At 52.5% G+C, this 18529-nt stretch overlaps 1 protein-coding gene across 2 annotated transcripts in view; it reads left to right on the top strand.

Moving 5' to 3' along the window:
• Positions 1–18529, top strand: part of SCUBE3 (signal peptide, CUB domain and EGF like domain containing 3) — a 33182-nt gene that overhangs the window by 3525 nt on the left and 11128 nt on the right. The window contains exons 2-7 of one of the 2 annotated variants that reach the window (XM_032409970.1): positions 9260–9382; positions 11171–11296; positions 13778–13912; positions 14264–14389; positions 14565–14681; positions 16797–16844. In XM_032409970.1, the coding sequence (XP_032265861.1) occupies positions 9260–9382; positions 11171–11296; positions 13778–13912; positions 14264–14389; positions 14565–14681; positions 16797–16844 (675 nt within the window). The remainder of the gene's footprint in view (positions 1–9259; positions 9383–11170; positions 11297–13777; positions 13913–14263; positions 14390–14564; positions 14682–16796; positions 16845–18529) is intronic. The other variant, XM_032409971.1, reaches the window with a different exon arrangement.

Here is an 18529-nt window from a genome sequence, read left to right as displayed (position 1 = left end):
AGGGGGGATGGACTGCTTAGAAATTCCTCAGGAATCCCTTTGACCTCTCTTCTCTCAGTGACATGTCCCCTGGGGAGGTGGGGAAAGCCTGGGGCAGGGGGAGCACTTCTCCACTTCTTACCCCTCATCTCCTTGAGTCTCTGCAGAGTGGAATGTGAGAGAGGGGAGCGGAAGACACCGAGGCCAGAATTACCACAGGCAGAGAAAGAAGAAAGTTATCAGCCACCCCTAAATGAGATTGTTTTCTGAAACCTTCAGGAATCTGAGAGCATGAGAACCGGTTTGAGATGTGAGCAGCCGGGACCTGTTGTAAAAGGAGCCTGCCCTGGGTGTGAGTTTGGGAATGCGAGGTGTGCATTCACTGGGGCGTGCGAGCGTGCGTGTGCATGATTCAGGGTGTGTGTGTGTGTGTATCCCCCTGTGCGTGCGTGCGCAGTGCTCCGGTGAGAGGAAAAGGGAAGCGGGGCAATGTGCGTTTTGTTTTCATTGGAGAAGTCAAGAAGTGGAATGGCTTGGTCCAGTGCCTTGGATTGAGGGTGGGGGAAGGGAACGGGTAGTTTCAGACCTTCTTGCGAAGATGGAGGTGGAGGAGCTTGCTGCCTGAACTCCCCCCAGTCCCTGCCCCCAGCTCTGGTCCCCGCGTGTCCGGGTGTGGGCCTCCCTTGACGTCCCGTACCCCTAGCACATGACCACTTCTAAGAAAGAGTCCCTGTCAGGGCTGGAAACTGCAGAGCCGCTCTGAGGCTGGCAGTGCCCGCAAGAGGCCCAGGCCTGGGGACAGCTTCTTCAGGCTCAGTTATAAGACAGCAGTCTGGAAACAGAGGGACGCCTGGGCCTTGGGGGGAGAAGTGATACAACGGCTAACGCAGGGATGTCTGAGGGGTAGAGGAGACAGGCACCTGGGCGAAGAGAGGACACAGGCCCTCCCCCCCCATTGGCCCCTCTGTCACCAGACTGGCCACTTTCCTCCCATGTCCGCATACTGCCAGCTCCAAATGGCATGTGGTGGGGCGTTTGGTGCCAGTGGGTTGGTAGACGCGGAGCCTGAGTTTTGGGGCCTTTGAGGAAATCATTGAAATTCCCTTCCTCACTTGTAAAATGGACTAGAGTATGAGGAGGGTCCCTCTCAGCTCTGAGATTCTGCACATCTCATCGAAATCCTTCCTGCTGGAAGGCAGAAAACACTATAGCAAGCCTTGGTCCTGCCCCAGGCCTCTTTGGGCCTTCCTGCGTAACACTCAGGCCCTCTTCTTCCTGGGCCCTCCTCTACTACTCCCTGCCCGAGTCTGTCACTTGGCTACTCCTCCTTTCTTCCCCCACCCCAGTTTCCTGGGGCCCCAAGTACCCGATTGTTCTGCATCCTTAAGTAGAGTCTTTCCCCCCTGGAAAGAGCCCCTACAAAACAAGTGTGTGTTTCTGTGCGTGCATGTGTGTGTGAATGTGTGTGTATCCAGCAACTTTGGGTAAGGAAGCTGCGATGGTTGTGTTCTAGGAACTGAATACTATCTGGGCAGGGCCCCGAGGCCCCAGTCCCTGGTCCTACATGGTATATTCTCAGCTCCAAGACTGGCCCTCTGTATTCTGCTCTAGCCAAAACATCTCCCCCTTTCAGACCAAGGTACTGTTTTGTAGTTGCTATTGGGTTTGGCCACAGAGGTGAAGAGGTGACACCTGAATCGGGCGCTGTGGCCCTCACTCTTACCTATGGTTTCCCTGTGGCTGTACCCGTAGCCCTAGAGAGCTGTGGGGTTTGGATTTCGGAGCTCCAGGCCAGGGGCTGTCCACATCTGGTCCCTGATGGCACCAAGCTGAGGAGAGACCTGAGCAGGAGCTGCTGGGCTGGAGGGAAGATCCAGAATAAGGAAAGAGATCTAAGGAATCCCTGGGTGAGGGTGGAGGGTCAGGGTATGCGGGCATGGAGTGGGGGGGGATTCTGGAAGAAAGGGGGAGCTTAAAGGATAGACCCTGGGGAGCAAGTTTACAGAGAGGACGTTTTTACAAGTTTCTAATTATATTTATTTGGAGTTTTCCTCTGGCGGTTTGAAGCTGTTAACAGCAGGAACCTGTATCCCGGTGTTTGTTTTTGTTTCTAACCAGCTGCTTGGCCCAGCATAGTGAATCCGAGTTGGAGACACCTGCCCACCCCGTCCTCCCTGCAGCTCTGTCTGCACCCACCATGGCGCACTGCCCTCCTTCCCTGCCCGCCACTCAGCCCTGCCCTCCTTCCAGCCACCCCCATGTGCAAAGCCTCAGAGCATCCGCATCCCTGCTCTGGCTCTCCGACCAGGAATGTCCACCTGTCAGTTCCAGGCCATTCCATGGTTATGTATCCGTGCTGAGTTGGGGTCGGGGGAGGCACGACAATGACTAAGGCAGGGATTCCTCCCCCGGGGTGTTTCTGGATAGTGTGTAGTGAGCAAGCACTGGACTCGGAGTCAGAAGACCTGGGGTCTGGCTCTGCACAAGCTGTTCGCACTTGCCCTCTCTGGGCTGGTTCCCCATCTACGTAGTGAGAGGACCATTTGAGGCCCATGTGAAATAGCCTGGGTGAAAGCTCCGCACACGTAATTATGCACCATCTGACACCATCGTTGTTCATGCTGTCATTTTCTCCATCTGTGTAAAGAGATAAGATGGATAATCATGAAGCTGGAACCTGCCTTGGCCCACTGCCTGCCTCCCTGCCCCTCTCTCCAGCGTTTTGTTCTTTCCTCCCTACCCGAGGATCCCCTACCTACCCATCCTCTAAAGGCCTCTGACTCAGGGTTGGTTTCATCCACATTGAAAAGAAGAAAATTCTTGTCCATTTGGGGTACCTTCAAATGAGCAAGGAGCTGGTTTAGGGATAAGGTGGTAGGACTTAGAGAAACTCATCAAGGCCTCTTGATGGGTGACAAAGTTCTCAGGTTCAGCCCTGCTCCCCTCCGAGCTCTGAGCACCAACTGCTTTTCCTGGCTCTTCAGTCAAGCAGGCTCAGCTATATAAGAAAAAGGGTCCTTTTTTTGAAAAGAAGAAAGTGCTCTGTCTCCTCTCCTTGGGGTCTTGTTTCCTGAACTCTGTCCAGGCCTTCCTTACCCCTGCCTATGCTTTGTCCAGGCCGAGGATGGGCCCAGGCTCCAGCTGAGGTCACAGAGTCTCAGCCTGGGATTCCAGGTCGGGAAGATAGCCTGAGAAGCCCAAGCTGGGATGCCAGGCTCAGCCAGTTACCCTAGTTGCCCTTTTCATCTAGAGGGAGAAGACATGCACACATATACAGGTCAGGGTCTCATGGCCGAAGCCCGGGCTGGTTCTACTTTGGGTGTTACTTACATGTGGGAGGCAACATGGAGGAAAGGATAAGAGAACTGACCAGGAGCAGCAATGGTGTGCTGGTCTCAGGTGGACCCTGGTGCCCCATCATCAAGTGCTACTTAGCACTGAGGCTGGGGAACATTTATTGGACAAGGATACTCCTAAGAGATGCCTGAGCAGCTCCAGATAATATCTGAAGACCACGAGAGCCTATGGGTCCTGTAGAATTCCCTACAAATCCTACCCTGGATTCATTGTTCCCAGTCTCTTCTGGCCTCTGCATCACCAAATGGATGCATTTAAGTGGGTCTCTTACTTTCTCTGAGTTTCCTATCCCCCTACCCTTAACTTAAGACTAAATTTCCTAGGATTGCCCTCCCCCTAGAACAACTGTGGGGTCACAGGAAAATAAAAAGTTTTTCCTTGTGGTAACATAGAACTGGGAAGATGACACAAATATGGACCTCATCTATTCACCCACCAACCCATCCATCCATCCGTCCGTCCATCCACCCATCTGAGTAAATGTTTTACAAATATTTACTAAGTGCCTTCAGTATATAGGTCTGTCTTGTTCACTGCTGGATGCCCAGCTCCTAGCACAGTGTTTGGCATGTTGCAAATGCTTAGTAACTCTTTGTTGAATGGCTAAATGCATATGATCAGCTCCCAGCTGCCATGTGGATTTCAAAGATTCAGAAGCCATAGCCTCAGGGAGGCTTCTGGAGGAAGATACTGCACATGAACTAGAAGTTAAATAATGGTACAAAGCAGCATGTAAGAGGCATCATAAGACAGTGATTGGTCAGGCAATCAGACAGCCTGCACTCAGCCCAATCACCTGAGGCTAACCTGGCTTGGGCAGGAAGGATGTCATGGTCATGCAGGCCCATTAGGATACCAGGCAGGCTGCTTTGGACCTCCTCACTGGGCCCAGCAAATCTGCTGCTGTGAGTGATAGGGTAACTACTGTGGTAATGTAAAGGGGGGTGGGGTGGACTCTCCCTAGGGGTGTCTGCTTATCTGCGGCCTGCATTCTGCTCATTTCCATTTGTTGTTACTCCTGAGCTGGACCTGGGCAAAATTTTGAAGCAGATAGAAGTGTTTCCTTCGGGGTCCTCCTGCTTCCCTTTTGGGGTATACTTCCCCATCCTCGGAAGGGAATCTTAGGACTGCCCATGGTCAAACAATCCACCCTTTCTGGTCCGGTCTGCCCTCTCACCCTCTAAACGCCACCCCCACATCCCACCCTCCCTCCCTACATTGAGCAGAGTTTGTGGAGCGCTCTGCTAGGTGCAGAAGCAAATCCAGCAGAAATGTCAGATGGCACTGGGAAAGCTGCTGCAGTTACAGACCCATGCATTCATGCCAGGGCAGGGTAAGGCAAGGAGGTCTTGACTCATCTGGGGTATCTCTGCAGCTGCCACTCTCCCCCAGTTCAGCTTTTGATCCAGCCCCGCACCTGGGGTGGGGGTAAAGGCACAAAAGGAGAGCCCTCACAAGGGATCGTGGAGGGCTGCTTTTTGGTTCCCAGCTGGCCCATCACCCACTTCACCCTCCTCTTTGGGCAGTTCCAAGCATGGGCAGAGAAAGCGGTGTCTCCCCAACATTCCCTGTACCATCACAAACTCTCCTGGTGCTGCATGGCCCTACACCAGGCCTGAAATGGGGCTTTGGTAAGAGGAAGGAGGAGCAGAAAGGGGGTTCAGAAACAATACTGGGGAGAAAGTTGGAGAGAAGGAACAAAAATAGCAGACCTTTCTGAGCACTTACTCTATGCCCGCACTGCAGTGCTAAGTACTTGACAAGTATTAACTCATTTGATGCACACGGCAGCCCCATGAGGAGGTGCTATTATTCTGAGACGCAGTTACAGAGGAGGGAACAGGTAAGTTCAGAAGCTGGCCCAGGACCACACAGACATGGGTGGGGCTGGCATTTACACTGACACGGTATCACTCCAGAATCCCTTTTCTCAAACACTCTGTCATCTTGCTGCCCCCAGTGTCTTCCCAGCTCGGGCAAATGGTCTATTCATATTATCCGAGATGGGAAAGGAAGATAGACAGCAGCCCAGCCCAGCCTCACCCTAGAGATCCTGATGCAGCTGGTGTAGGAGAGTGCCTAGACAACCACATTTTTTAAAAGGCCCCCAGGGAATCCCAGTGTGCAACCAGGGTTGAGAACCACCGGTCTAGACCAATCCATGTCCAACTAGCGTCAACTTGTTTGTCAGGCCAGTAGTAAATACTTGCTCCCTGAGAGCTATGATGAGACTGTGCCTTTGGGTATCGAAGGGATCCCTGCATGGACAAATCGTGGGTGGGCAGATGTGGTGGAAGGGAGCTCTGAAAGAATGAACTGGCAAAAGGAGGAGACACTGGATATAATGGGGGGCCCTATTTCAGAGATTTGTTTTGTTTGTTTGTTTGTTTTTAGAGGGGGGAGGGGCAGAGGAAGAGGGAGAGAGAGAATCTCAAGCAGGCCCAGGGCTCGATCTCACGACCCTGAGATCACCTGAGCCGAAACCAGAGTCAGGCGCCCAACCAACTGAGCCACCCAGGCACCCCTCAGAGCTCTGCTTTAGGCCTGAACTGCTTCAAAAGATTCCAGTCAAATGGTTGAAAGGTCCTGTCCTCAATGAGTGACTAGCCAAGTGAGGGAAGCTGAACATGCCACACAAGAGGGCTTGACAGCATTAGTAGAAGGACTCAGCAATGGCAGCAAGTGAGTGGAGGCAGGCTGAATCCCCTGGGACCAGGAACTCTTTAGGGATGGGGCTTAGCAGGAAGAGCTTTGGGGAAGACAATTTTGAACCAGATTGGGGAAGCCGGGAACAGTGTGGTTAGAGAAAAGAGAACTGCATCTCAAATGTGAAGAATGAGATGTATGTGAATGCTTGGACAAGGGCAGAATGCTTAGACGTTGTAGAGGGAGGAGCGAAGAGATCAAAGTCTTCCAGGGCAGAGACTCTTGGCTGGAGAGGGATAAGCACCGTGAGTAGGGCAATGAGGGAGTGGGTAGGATGGTGGGAAGAGCCCAGCTGCTGGAAGGGTCTACAGGCTCTGCCGGGACGCCTGGGTTTGCTGCCATCAGCATCAGGGGCACTCTGGTCCTAGTGAGCACTGAACTGGAGGCAAAGCAAAGAACTGAGAGCCCAGATAGCCCGGTGCAGACTCCAGCAAATCACCCAATGATTTGGAGACAGGCATGTCCCTCTGAAATGGGCCTAGAGGAAGGGCTTCCCAGTGGGTTTCTAAATTGCCCGGCTGGCTGCAGGGGAAGAGATGGTGAGAGACAGAAGAGAGCTCAAAGCAGGATGGACAGAATGATCATTAGTCACTGGGATTGTCCAATGTCCCAGGCCAGCCTCGAAGACTCACAAGGGCATGTATAAATGTGGGGACAGAGAATAGGACTTGGATCTCTGGGTGCCTTGTCTTTCTTCATGTGTTCAATCACACTTGAAATTTCCTCTTTCTTCTTCTGACGGTCAAATGCTGATCCAGTCTCCAAAACTCAACTTGAATCCCACTGCTCAGGAAGTTTTTTGGTCCACCCAGGCCTAGGCGTATCCCTTATTAACTCTGAGAGCAGTGCTCCAATAGAACTTCCTGTGATATTGGAAGTGCTATCCATTGGTGGTGGCCCTTAGCCACATATGGCCATTGAACACTTGGCCTAGTGCAACTGAGCGACTGAATTTTAAGTTAATTTAAATAGCCATATGTGCTTCATGGCTACCATCATAGACAGCACAGTCCTAGAGCATCTGTTGTCTGAACCAGCTTCCGTACTATTTCCCAGATATTTTATTAGGAACTTTACACAGATTATCTTATCAACTGTTCACAGACTCTCATGAGGAGGTATTATCCCCATTTTAAAGAGGAAGAAATAAGAGAATCAGAAAATCTTCCCTAGAGAGGTAGAGCTGGATTTAAATCTGGGACTGACTGGTTTCAGAGCTTAGGCTCTCTTTATGAGAGTACATTTCTTCATTGGACCTACTGATACTCCACACAGCCTCTTACTATCTACTCTCTACTACCCTTCTTGCCCTCCACTAGTCTTCATGCCCCCTTCTCTGTTTTTTCATCTGGGGATGAATTCCCAGGGTGGGCCAGCAGGCAGAGACACCATGACCGCCGAGCCTGAGGGAGGTGGAGAGTAAGTGTGAGTTACAGCAGTTGGAATCACCGGGCGTGGCGGACTGCTGCAGAGGAGTCCAAGAGAGTTGGAAGGTAGAGCGCAGAGCTGAATGGAAGTCCAGAAGATTTGAGGCAGGATGTTTGGGGGCACTCTTCCAAATTTCAGTTCTCTTCTTTGCCCCAGGAAGCCTCAGTCCTGCCCCCAAAGTACTTCTTGAAATATGAAAGCAGAGGACAATTAACTGTTTCAAGCTAGGACTCCTGGGTATCGATAAATTGGAGTGATTACTGGTCCACTTGTTCATTCACATTCTGTAAAAATATATATCAAGCACCTTAAGGATTTGGATTCTATAGCTTGGCGATAGGGACTGAGAATCTGCATTTTAACCAAAGCCAGGCAACGCTATAGTCCACTTTTTTTTTTTTTTTTTTTACAGTCCACTGTCTTGAGTGCAAATCCCATTTCTTTATTTGCAGGTGGCTACCTCTACACTTGGGTTCCCCAGTTCACAGCTAGAAGTAGTCTCTTCCTCCTCTGATCTTCTTTTTCACAGAGATTCTCAAGCCTGGCTGCATGTTAGACTCCCCTGGGGAGCTTTCGAAAAATACTGCGGGCTCGTTGCCCAGGACCACTGGGGATGGCGCTGGGCATCTCCTAGGGGAGCTAACTCTGATGTTGTGTAGCCAGGGCTGAGGACCCTCTCACCTTATGTCTAATGTCTCTGTAGCGCTCAACCACACCCTGCCTCATGTTACTTGTCTCTCCTTCTGGCTGGGCCAAGTTACCTTGGGGCCTCCACAGCCTTCAGCATAGTACCTTTCACAAATACACCCTGTAAAACATTTTCAACTGAATGCAACATGTTGCCATATTTTAGCTCTGCTTTATGCACACCATAATGTTGCCCCAGAAGTTGGAATCTTTTGCCCAAAGATGGTAAATGGTTTTCTTTGCTCTGTCCTTTCAGAACCATCCTCTTTTTTGCTAGATCTTGGGTGGCCTCTTCCTTCAGCATAGCTCTGTGAGGAGCACCTCGTGTCAGAGTGAGAGCCAGGAAGGAGAGGAGTACCTTGGGTTAGATGGGACAGTTCAGGGTGGCGGGCTGGACAAGCTGGAGTTAGCTGGAGAGCCACAAGTGCCCCACTGATCAGGCTTCAGGTTGCTGGTACCAGCCCCTGCCCAGTCCTGGTCCCTCTGCTGTTGACAGCACAGGGGCCGAGGGAAATCTTCCAGGATGGAACTTCTTTCCTCTAAAGATTCTTGGTGCCGTGGTGGGCAAATGGGAGCAGGCCTGGTCTCAAGCAGAACTGAGGCAGATGAGGATTTTTCTGGTGCCCCATCTTCTCCCTTTCTTCCTCCTTCCATTACTGAGGGCCACTGGGCCCTGCCACTTTCCCAGAGGCCACTGTCCCCATGCCCCTCCCGCCCCCCCGGCCTCAAGCCTGCTCCTAAGAGAGGTAAACTAATTCACACTAAGTTGAATATTTCTAATCAAGGTAAGTGTGCTACTCAGCCCAAGGGTTTTTGTTTGTTTTTAAATCAAAGAGGAGTGTTTCAAATGATGGAATTTTAGCTGTCATTATGGATTAAGTATTTCTGAGGAGAGTGGGGGTGCTTTTTGAATTCCTGAAATTACAGAAGGTAATTTCAACCCACTCTGAAATCAGAAGGGTGTTAGAAGAGCACCTGCTCTTGGAGGGGTCACTATCTCTATGTTAGAGGAGAGGGGATTTTGCCCTTGGGGAACCACCTTCAGGATACCCCTTGGAATGCACTGACAGAGGGTCTCACATGCCCCCTCTGCCCCTGCCAGATGTGGATGAATGTGTGGAGGGGACTGACAACTGCCACATCGATGCGATCTGCCAGAACACCCCACGGTCATACAAGTGCATCTGCAAGTCTGGCTACACAGGGGATGGTAAACACTGCAAAGGTGAGGCTGGGAAGGCGCCCGAGACGGGGAATCAGTGCCACTGCCCTCAGCCACACTGCACATGACAGTAAGGCCTGCAATCCCTGCGGGCTCGGGGAGGGGTTTGGGAGGGGTGGCTATTTTTTCCCCCGGGAGGGCACCATAGAGGCTAGATGAGGCTCTGGTGGGAATAGTTCACAGCCTCCCAGCTTGGCTGGGCAGGGGGTCAGAATCATGGGACTAAGGCCTGAGGTGCCCTGACATTGGAACCTCCATCTTTAGGCCCTTCTACCATTCCCACATAGGATGAGAACAGACAGTTTACCCCAGGGGAAATTCATACCATAAACAAACACATTCTACCCCTCTCATAATTAAAGCAGTGCAAATTAAAGCATGCTTGAGATGTTATTTTCAATGTATGACCTTCAGTGTTGGTAAGACTTTAGTGGACAAGGTACACTCATTAATTCTTGGTGACATTATAAACTGAAAAGTGATTTTGTCATACCTAGCAGGAATCTTAAAAGGTATTTTTATACCCTTTGACCCAGAAATTTTATTCTTAGGGACTTATTCAAGGGAAATTCAATGAAACAGAATAATATCCAGAAGATGTTCTTTATGCATTATTTATGATAGTAAAATAAATGGAAGGAATCCGACAATAAAGGATGACTAAATTATGATATAACACCACAATGGAATATTCTGCAACCATGTACAGTGGTAGTTAGAAAGACTGGGCGGAGGGCGCCTGGGTGGCTCAGATGGTTAAGCATCTGCCTTCGGCTCAGGTCATGATCCCAGACTCCTGGGATCGAGTCCTGCATCGGGCTCCCTGCTCGGCGGGGAGCCTGCTTCTCCCTCTGCCTCTCTCTCTCTCTCTCTGTCTCTTATGAATAAATAAATAAAATCTTAAAAAAAAAAAAAAGACTGGGTGGAGACATGAAAATGTTTATGACTTAAGTTTATTTTTATTTATTTATTTATTTTATGTTTTAGATTATTTATTTGACAGAGAGAGATAGTGAGAGCAGGAACAAAAGCAGGGGGAGTGGGAGAGGCAGAAGCAGGCTTCCTGCAGAGCAGGGAGCCTGATGCAGGGTTCGATCCCAGGACCCTGGGATCATGACCTGAGCCAAAGGCAGACGCTTAACGACTGAGGCACCCAGGCGCCCCATATTTTATTTATTTATTTATTTATTTACTTACTTACTTACTTTTAGAGAGGGAGAGGGGGTGGGGGAGGGGCAGAGTGAGAGGGAGAGAGAATCCTAAGCAGGCTGCATGCTCAGTGTGGAGCCTGATGCAAGGCTCGATCTCACAACCCTGAGATCATGACCTGAGCCAAAATCAAGAGTCTGACACTTAACCAGCTGAGCCACCCAGGAGCCCCTATGACTTAAGTTTAGATGAAAATAGCAAAATGTGGGGCGCCTGGGTGGCTCAGTTGTTAAGAGTCTGTCTTCGGCTCAGGTCATGATCCCAGGGTCCTGGGATCGAGCCCCGCATCGGGCTCCCTGCTCGGCGGGAAGCCTGCTTCTCCCTCTCCCACTCCCCCTGCTTGTGTTCCCTCTCTCGCTGCTTCCCTCTCTGTCAAATAAATAAATAAAATCTTTAAAAAAAAATAGTAAAATGCAAAATGGTTTGTAGGCTATGAAAGTAACTATGTAAACATACATACACAGAGAAGATATATATATATACACACATATATATATTTAAACCACCACAGGGCCGAGCCCAGGGGTAGACAGTGGGGGGCATGCTGCTGGGCCAGCTGCCTCAGATCTTCTTTGCCCACAGATGTGGATGAGTGCGAACGAGAAGATAATGCAGGTTGTGTGCACGACTGTGTCAACATCCCTGGCAATTACCGATGCACCTGCTATGACGGATTCCACCTGGCACATGATGGACACAACTGTCTGGGTGAGCAAAGGAGGGAGAGGAGGTGTGGGCAGAGGGGCTGTCTTGTGGGGAAGGAGGCGTTTCCAGCATTTCCCACTTCCCGGGCAAGGAGAGGAAGGTGATCAAAAAGCTGCATTCTCACAAAATAGAGAATAAGGTCAGCCTCCCCTTTGAGACTGGGCGCTGAGGATGAAATAACCCTGCTGCTGGATGAAAAACATCAGAGGAGATGTTGCTAGAAAGTGCTCCCAGGGCAAGGGCCAGAAGATGACAATAGTAGGTGTAGCCATAGGGAGCAGAGCATGGTGGGAAGGTAATTTGGCTCTACACTTCAATAAATGGGAGGAATGTTTGATGATGATAATGGTGGTGGTGGTGGTGGTGATAGTGGTGGTGCTCCCCTGGGTGCTGGGGAGCCTCTGACCCTTAAAGACTGGTTTTCTTCCAGCTTGTCCTGCAATCTCCAGGCTCTCCCTCTCCTCACTTCTCAGGCCTCAATCTGACCTGATCCTTGACCCAGGAGCTGGGTCAGAGATAGGAGAATCTCTAGGCAACTCCACTCAACTTTGGTCTCATCATTTTGGAAAATTACTGGGACCACGTCAGATTCTTCCCCAAGTAGAAACACTGAAGCCCATAGCAGAAAAGGATTTGAAATGTGAAGCCAGGGTTCCTTTTCCAAATTCTTCCTCTCTGGTGTCAAAATAAAAGTAGGAGACTGGAAGATTAGAAGAGCAGGACAGGAAGAGAAGAGGAATGATGCCCAGAAAAGCAGCTAGGCTGCTTCCCCACCTGACCAAACTGATGAATTATCTGAGGCTCCCTTAGTCTAGGAGAGCCTCCTTCTACAGGGCTGCCTCTAGACCCAGTCACATCCCATCTTTGGACCAGGCTTATAGGTTTCTATTCCCAACCCAGGCCTCTACAGCCTGAGCCATGCTGGGCCCTTCCCCCCAGCCCTGGCCACCTCTTCTACCAGAGAAGGACCTCACTTCTCTTCTGCTCAGTCACCTGTGAGGGCCTCTTTGAGGACTCCTTCAGAAAGAGAAGCTATGACACTTTGACCAGGACAGTGAGTTTCCTGCAGGACGGGAAACATCAGCTTCTGAGTTCTTTGGCTGCCTTTGACCTTTCTAAGCCCCTGATTCTCACCAAGTCTTTTTTCCCTGCATTTTGGGGAGAACCAACCAGAGGGTAAGAGAATGAATAGGTATGGGAAGAGTCAGGGGGAGCAAAGGTCTACCAAACCCTACCCTTAGGGTTGGGGTTCAAAGTCTCAACTCTACCTTTGGCTTTTAGGGGAACCCTATGTCATCTATGCCCTGGGCCTCAGTTTCCCCACTGAGAACTGGAGGAAGGAACTTGGCTAAAGAGTAGCAAAGTCACAAGGTGGCACTAGAAGGGAGCAAATAGAAGGATGGACTGTAGGATGGGGCAACAGTGGAAAGACAAGGATGGGGAGAAGTCGGGTGCAGTGAGAGAAGGGGAGGGGACAGGTATAAGGAAAAGGAAAGTGTATCTCCTTGGCTTTACAACAGGTACCTCTCTCAGGCAGGAGCCTGCTGGATCCGTGCCCCTCTGCCCTTGGCCAGAAGGGGGAAAGGACAGGGTCTCAGGGCTCAGCAGAGAGGATGGGAAGAGAGGGGCAGATGAGGGCTTCAGGAGCTCAAATTCCAGCTGCTCTGTTTGGACACCAATCTCCTGGATGCCTGCTGGGCCAAGGAAAACCGAGAAGGGCTAGGGACTTGGGAGGGCAGTAGGTAGCACAGAGATGGAATCAAGACATTGAAGTGGGAGCCCCAGAATGAGCTTGGCTCTGAGACCTGGGGGTGGCGATTTGGGGTGGTAATTAGGGTGTGGCCTGGCAGCTCTCCTCTCACCCCTCCCCACCAAGCTACCAGACTGTTTTGTTAAACCAAAATAGGAGAAAGGCTAAGGACTATGGCAGCAAGCCCAGGCATGGGGGGAGGGGAGGAAGGATGGGGCCATGGCCTGTCCACAGAAATGGTCCCTGCCCTGCAAGGAGTTGAGGCTTGCTGCCTTTACCCATGTCACCCCTCAGACCTAGCGCCATGGCCACAGCTCTCCCTGCACTTGGAGCCAGCTCCAAGTTGTTGCATTCCCTGGCTGCAACCACTGCCCCAGCTCCTCTCCCTGACCAATCCCCATCCTTATTGTCATCTCTGTTCCCTCTCGCCCTGGCTCCTTTCGTGATTTCCTCTGCTCTCACACCCAATTCCAACAAGTGAGGGAAAGGGAGGCAAGTCTTCACTTAAGAGAGGCAGGTGCCACTGTCCCCTTTCCACTGGCTTAGCTCCCCAGCTCTGCCCTCTTAGGGTGGCCTCTTCCAGAGCAGTAGAACATTAGCTGATGAGTGAGCGAGAACTTTCTGGCCTGAGGCTGCGTGCTGCATTGGGGTGGGGAGGGCATGCTGAAGTCTCAGGGCACACTCTGGACCCTGGCCTGCACCCCATGGCCTCACCAACCACCCATCCTACACAGATGTGGACGAGTGTGCCGAGGGCAATGGTGGCTGTCAGCAGAGCTGCGTCAACATGATGGGCAGCTATGAGTGCCACTGCCGGGAGGGCTTCTTCCTCAGCGACAACCAGCACACCTGCATCCAGCGGCCAGAAGGTCAGCCCACGACCCAGGAGGGCCCAGCCCTGCACCCCAGGCTTCTCTCCACCTGCGGGGGAGTTTTCCCTCAAAACCCCCTGGGTCTCACCCTCTGTTCTCAACTCCACCGGCTCCTTCCTCTTTTGTCCCTCAACACAGTCACATCCTTAAGGGCTCCATGGACAGACACTGTGTTGGAGCAAAATCTGGGGGAATTCATTTGGGGTTGGGATCAGTGTGGGATTGAGGTTACTATGGGGCAGCCTCAGTGGATTCTCTCAATCTCCTAGGCCCCACTGTCCCCCTAGTTCCTCTTCCTCTAGGCATCCAGGCATACGGAGTACTCACCTCCCTCCTCTTCCCTTTTAGAAGGAATGAATTGCATGAACAAGAACCACGGCTGTGCTCACATCTGCCGGGAGACACCCAAAGGGGGTATTGCCTGTGAATGCCGCCCTGGCTTCGAGCTCACCAAGAACCAACGGGACTGTAAACGTGAGAGAACTGGGATGGCAGTGAGGGAGAAGCGCACAGGGACTGGGCAGCAAGACGTGGGAGGAAAAGGGAGCGTGGGAGAGGCAGCTAGAGCAGAGGGCCAGTCTCCGTGCTGTGGAGAACGCTGGGGCCCGGGGAGCAGCAAGCTGACAGGCCTCCCGCCCTCTCTGCACAGTGACGTGCAACTACGGTAATGGCGGCTGCCAGCACACGTGCGATGACACAGAGCAGGGTCCCCGGTGTGGCTGCCATGTCAAGTTCGTGCTCCATACCGACGGGAAGACGTGCATCGGTGGGTGAGGCCCGTGAATGCGAGTCCGCCTGGGATGGGGCAGGGGTGGGGGTCGGGGCCCTGGAGAACCGGGGGCGAGGGGGAGCACCTGGGGCCCGGGTGCTGGGCGCAGAATGACCGGTGAGTGTACTGAAGAGCCAGACGACAAGGCCAGGGCTAGTGAGGGACAACCCTGAGAGCTTGCAGGCCTCACCCTCTTCTCCTCCCCGGCCCGCTCGTTCTCCTGCCCCACCCCCCGGGGCCCTCGCCGTCCTCTTTATCCAGGATAAAGTGTTGCCAAAGTGGGAATAATTAGCAGAGGTGCTTGTTGACCAAGGCTGTGCTTGAGAGGGGGAGGAGAGCTGGGGCCACGTGGCTGACGGAGCCTGACCCGAGGCCCCGGGGAACTTGTGTGGTAAGATGGGAGCTGTCACAGCCCACCGTCCCTGCTCTGGAACTGAGGGGGGGGGGGGGACACAGCGCCCTTTCCTGGAACAACCAGCCCTGAACTGACAAATGGGGTTTCCTGACTCCAGGTTTCTTCTTCCTCTCCGTCCTGTGTACCCCTGCCCGCTCCCCTCCCCTGCGCCCGCACCCCTCCCCTCTCCTCCACACCTCTGCCTGCAGCCCTCCACTGCCCCACCAGCTCCAGCCTTCCATCCCTCTCGCCCCGGTTGGGGCCTTCTTAACACCTGGATCCCTTTTCCTGGATTCCTAGGCCTTACCTCACATACCGTCAGGTACCATAGCTGGGTTTAATTCCTTGATTCCTGAAGTTTAATTCCTCACCCCTTCTGTCTTTAGGACTTTTGTGAAGGCCAATTACTATGTGCTCACAGAGTGCTGAGAAAGACGATGGGACAAGGCGTGCCCCTGGAGAAGTGGGAAATGAAAGGGAAGGGTTTGGGCAGGGAGAAAGGCTGTGTCTGGAGCCAGGCAGGGGCGAGCTTGTTCTGTGGGCACGGGTATTTATGGATGCCGGTCATCTCATGCACTACAACATGCGGAGGACGAGGAAGCGTGAACACAGTCGCTCTGTGTATTCGTCAGAGACATGACATTCGGCTTAAGAACCAGACTCTCCCCATCTCTCCCCAGAGACCCCGCCTGTCTCTGCAGACAGCATTGCCCTAACCCCCAGACACAGGAACAGGGGAGCAAATGGTGCTCTTAAACCTGTCCTCTGAGTACCTGCTCGAGACTGGCACACACTCTCTCCCGCTACACGTTTCCCTCTGAACTAACCCTTTAAAGACCCTGGGACATTTTTAGGTCTTCATGTCACCTCCTGGCTGGTTTGTTCCAGCTCCTTTCATCTTTTTCCTCGTAAGTCGAATTCTTCTGCTTCCTCAACCTCCCACCATCCCCTGGACACACTCACACATCCCCAGAGTCCCCCAAGAGAAACTGCATGCGGTCCTTAAAGAAAAGCTGCATGTATCAGGACAGAGCTCAGACCCATGAATGTGGGGCCAGGTCCCTCTCTGGTTGCCTTCTGTTCACATAGTCCTGGGCATGGCTGCTTTTGAAAATACCCCTAGTAAGCTTGAGCTCTTCTCTAATGCGAGACCCATTCTGTCTTCTGGACCATGGCTAAGCGAGGCAGAAGAGAGCAAATGAGGCAGCTCTAGGGTTCACAGTTATATTCATCCCGAGTTCCTCTCTCCCTCTTCTCCAATAGAACTTAGTTTGCCTTGCCCTAATCACATTTTTCTCCCCAGCCCTGGTAGGAGGAAACGTCATTGTTTGGGGCCGCCAGGACATTCAAATTTAGTGGGGAGACAGAGAGGGCAGTAGAGTTTAGCCAAAAGGGTGGGCACCCTTTGGGTCTTGGCAGCGTGTAAGATTTGAGATTGCATCCCAGCTCTGCCTTTGGCATGCTGTGTGGTACTGGGCCCATGACGGCCCCTCCCTGGGACTCTGTTTTCCATCAGTCATCTGGTGGGAGCCTGGCTTCTTTGAGGATACCAGGCAGGACAAGGCTGGAGAGCTAAGTGTAAGAGTCTCAGGGCTCATCACTTGGGGCTAGTGGTTTGGGGCTACAGGGGTGGAGGAGGGAAGGGAGGGGACTGGGGCCCAGTGGGCCACAGTGGCTGCTGCCCAGCATCTAAACAGCTTTTTTACAATGTCAAACAGGGGAAAGGCGGCTAGAGCAGCACATCCCCCCTCAGGCCGTTTCTAATGGTAAATATGTCTGCTCTCTCCGCTTGCTCTCACTGGCTTGCTAGGGGAAGGGCTAACCCGCTGGGGCTCCCACTAACCGCATGCCCACTGGGCCCAGCCTGACTGGACTCCAGCCTACCAGCAGGGCTCCCCTGCAGCTTGGGTACTGGGCCCATTGGGTGACAGGACACCCGAGTCCCCAAGAGCTGGCCCAGAAGCCTTCATGTTGGTTTTGTCTTTTTTGTTCCTGTCCCTCTCCTCCTCTTCCTCTCCTGCTCCCTCCTGCCACCTTCTCCCTCTCCCACCCTCTAACACCTCACCCTTTCCCCACCATCTGCCCCCTCCCTCTCTCTGCCTTCTGCACAGCAAAAGACCCAGCAGCTCCAGCTCACCCGTTGTGCCCATTAGGTGGCTGAGACAGGGGTGGGATAGAGTTCGAGGCCATCCCCTCCGTGGGGCCGTGTCCTTGGGTTCTTACCCACGCCAGCTCACAGCAGCATCACTCACCATTCTGTCCCACCATAATGGGTACCAGCATGACACCTGAATTCAGACTGACCTGAGTTTGAATCCTGCCTCTGCCACTTTCTACCTGTACAACCTCCAGCAAGCTACTTTCTTCTCTGATCCTCGGTTTGCTCTTCTCTAGACAGGGAGACAGAGTTCTCCCTTAGGGTTGCTGAGAAAACTGAGACAGTGTGTGTGGAGCATCTAAGTGCCTGGCACAGAGCAAGCACAGATTAAACTGTGGCTTAATACCGCGACCCGAAGAGCAAAGGGTTGAGGCTCTGCCATCCTGCCGCCCCAACCCTGGCCTGGCGAACGCTGCCCTGCACAGGAAGGCAGCTATGCCCGGCATCCTGGTCTGAACTGGATGGACGTTGTACCAGCTCTGCTGCTCCCCACCCGTGGTCCCTCCGAACCTACCTAGTCCTGGCGCAGGACCTCTTTTCTCTCCCCCTGCTCCAGGCCTTGGGGGACCTCTTCTTATACTAAGAGCACTCTTGGAGGGAATGGCTAGGTTTGGAGCCTGAATTCAAGGTTCCCTCCCAGTTCCTCCCATGGTCTTGGGGAATCACAGGAGACTGGGGGGGAGTGGCACATAGGAGATCCCACTATGGCTGCTCCTAAACCTGGGCATTTGAGCAACCAGGGCATGACTGGGGACCCACAGGTAGCATTGGGCTTCTTCTAGAACCCTTGCCTTGGTGGTCCCCTTGGTGACAAGGGTTGGGCCTGGGTTTTAGCAGTCAAAGATTCAAGAAGATGATAGTACTCTCGGCTGCTTTTCTCATTCAGTTTCCTTGATTCACAGAACCACTCTCCTTTCTTCCCTGGGAGAGGGCTTGGGATTTTGTCTCTCCAATGGGAGAACTCTAGCCTCCCCATAAGATGGCCCATGCTTCCTCCAGAGTCCCTGGGTCAGGGCCTTGCACTATTTGAACGGATGGTTTTCCCCTGGGCTTACCTGACTCTCCTGAGCTACAGTTTAAACTTGTTTACGTCCTGTTCTGAATTCAGAAAATAGGGAGAGTGACCCATCCATACTCCCCCTATTGTGACCCCCTCAGCAAAGAGAGAACTTACCAGTCAAGACGGGGCAAGAGAAGAGACTTAGCCTTGAGGTTCTCTGGCTCTCATCTACCTTCATATATCCTGCCTCATCCTCTGGATTCTTCTTCTCCTTTTGCAGCAGCCCCCGCCTC

The sequence above is a fragment of the Phoca vitulina genome, unplaced genomic scaffold (assembly GCF_004348235.1).
Source record: "Phoca vitulina isolate PV1807 unplaced genomic scaffold, GSC_HSeal_1.0 scaffold11, whole genome shotgun sequence".
Lineage (NCBI taxonomy): Eukaryota > Metazoa > Chordata > Mammalia > Carnivora > Phocidae > Phoca > Phoca vitulina.
This window is presented reverse-complemented; position numbering and strand designations above follow the sequence as displayed.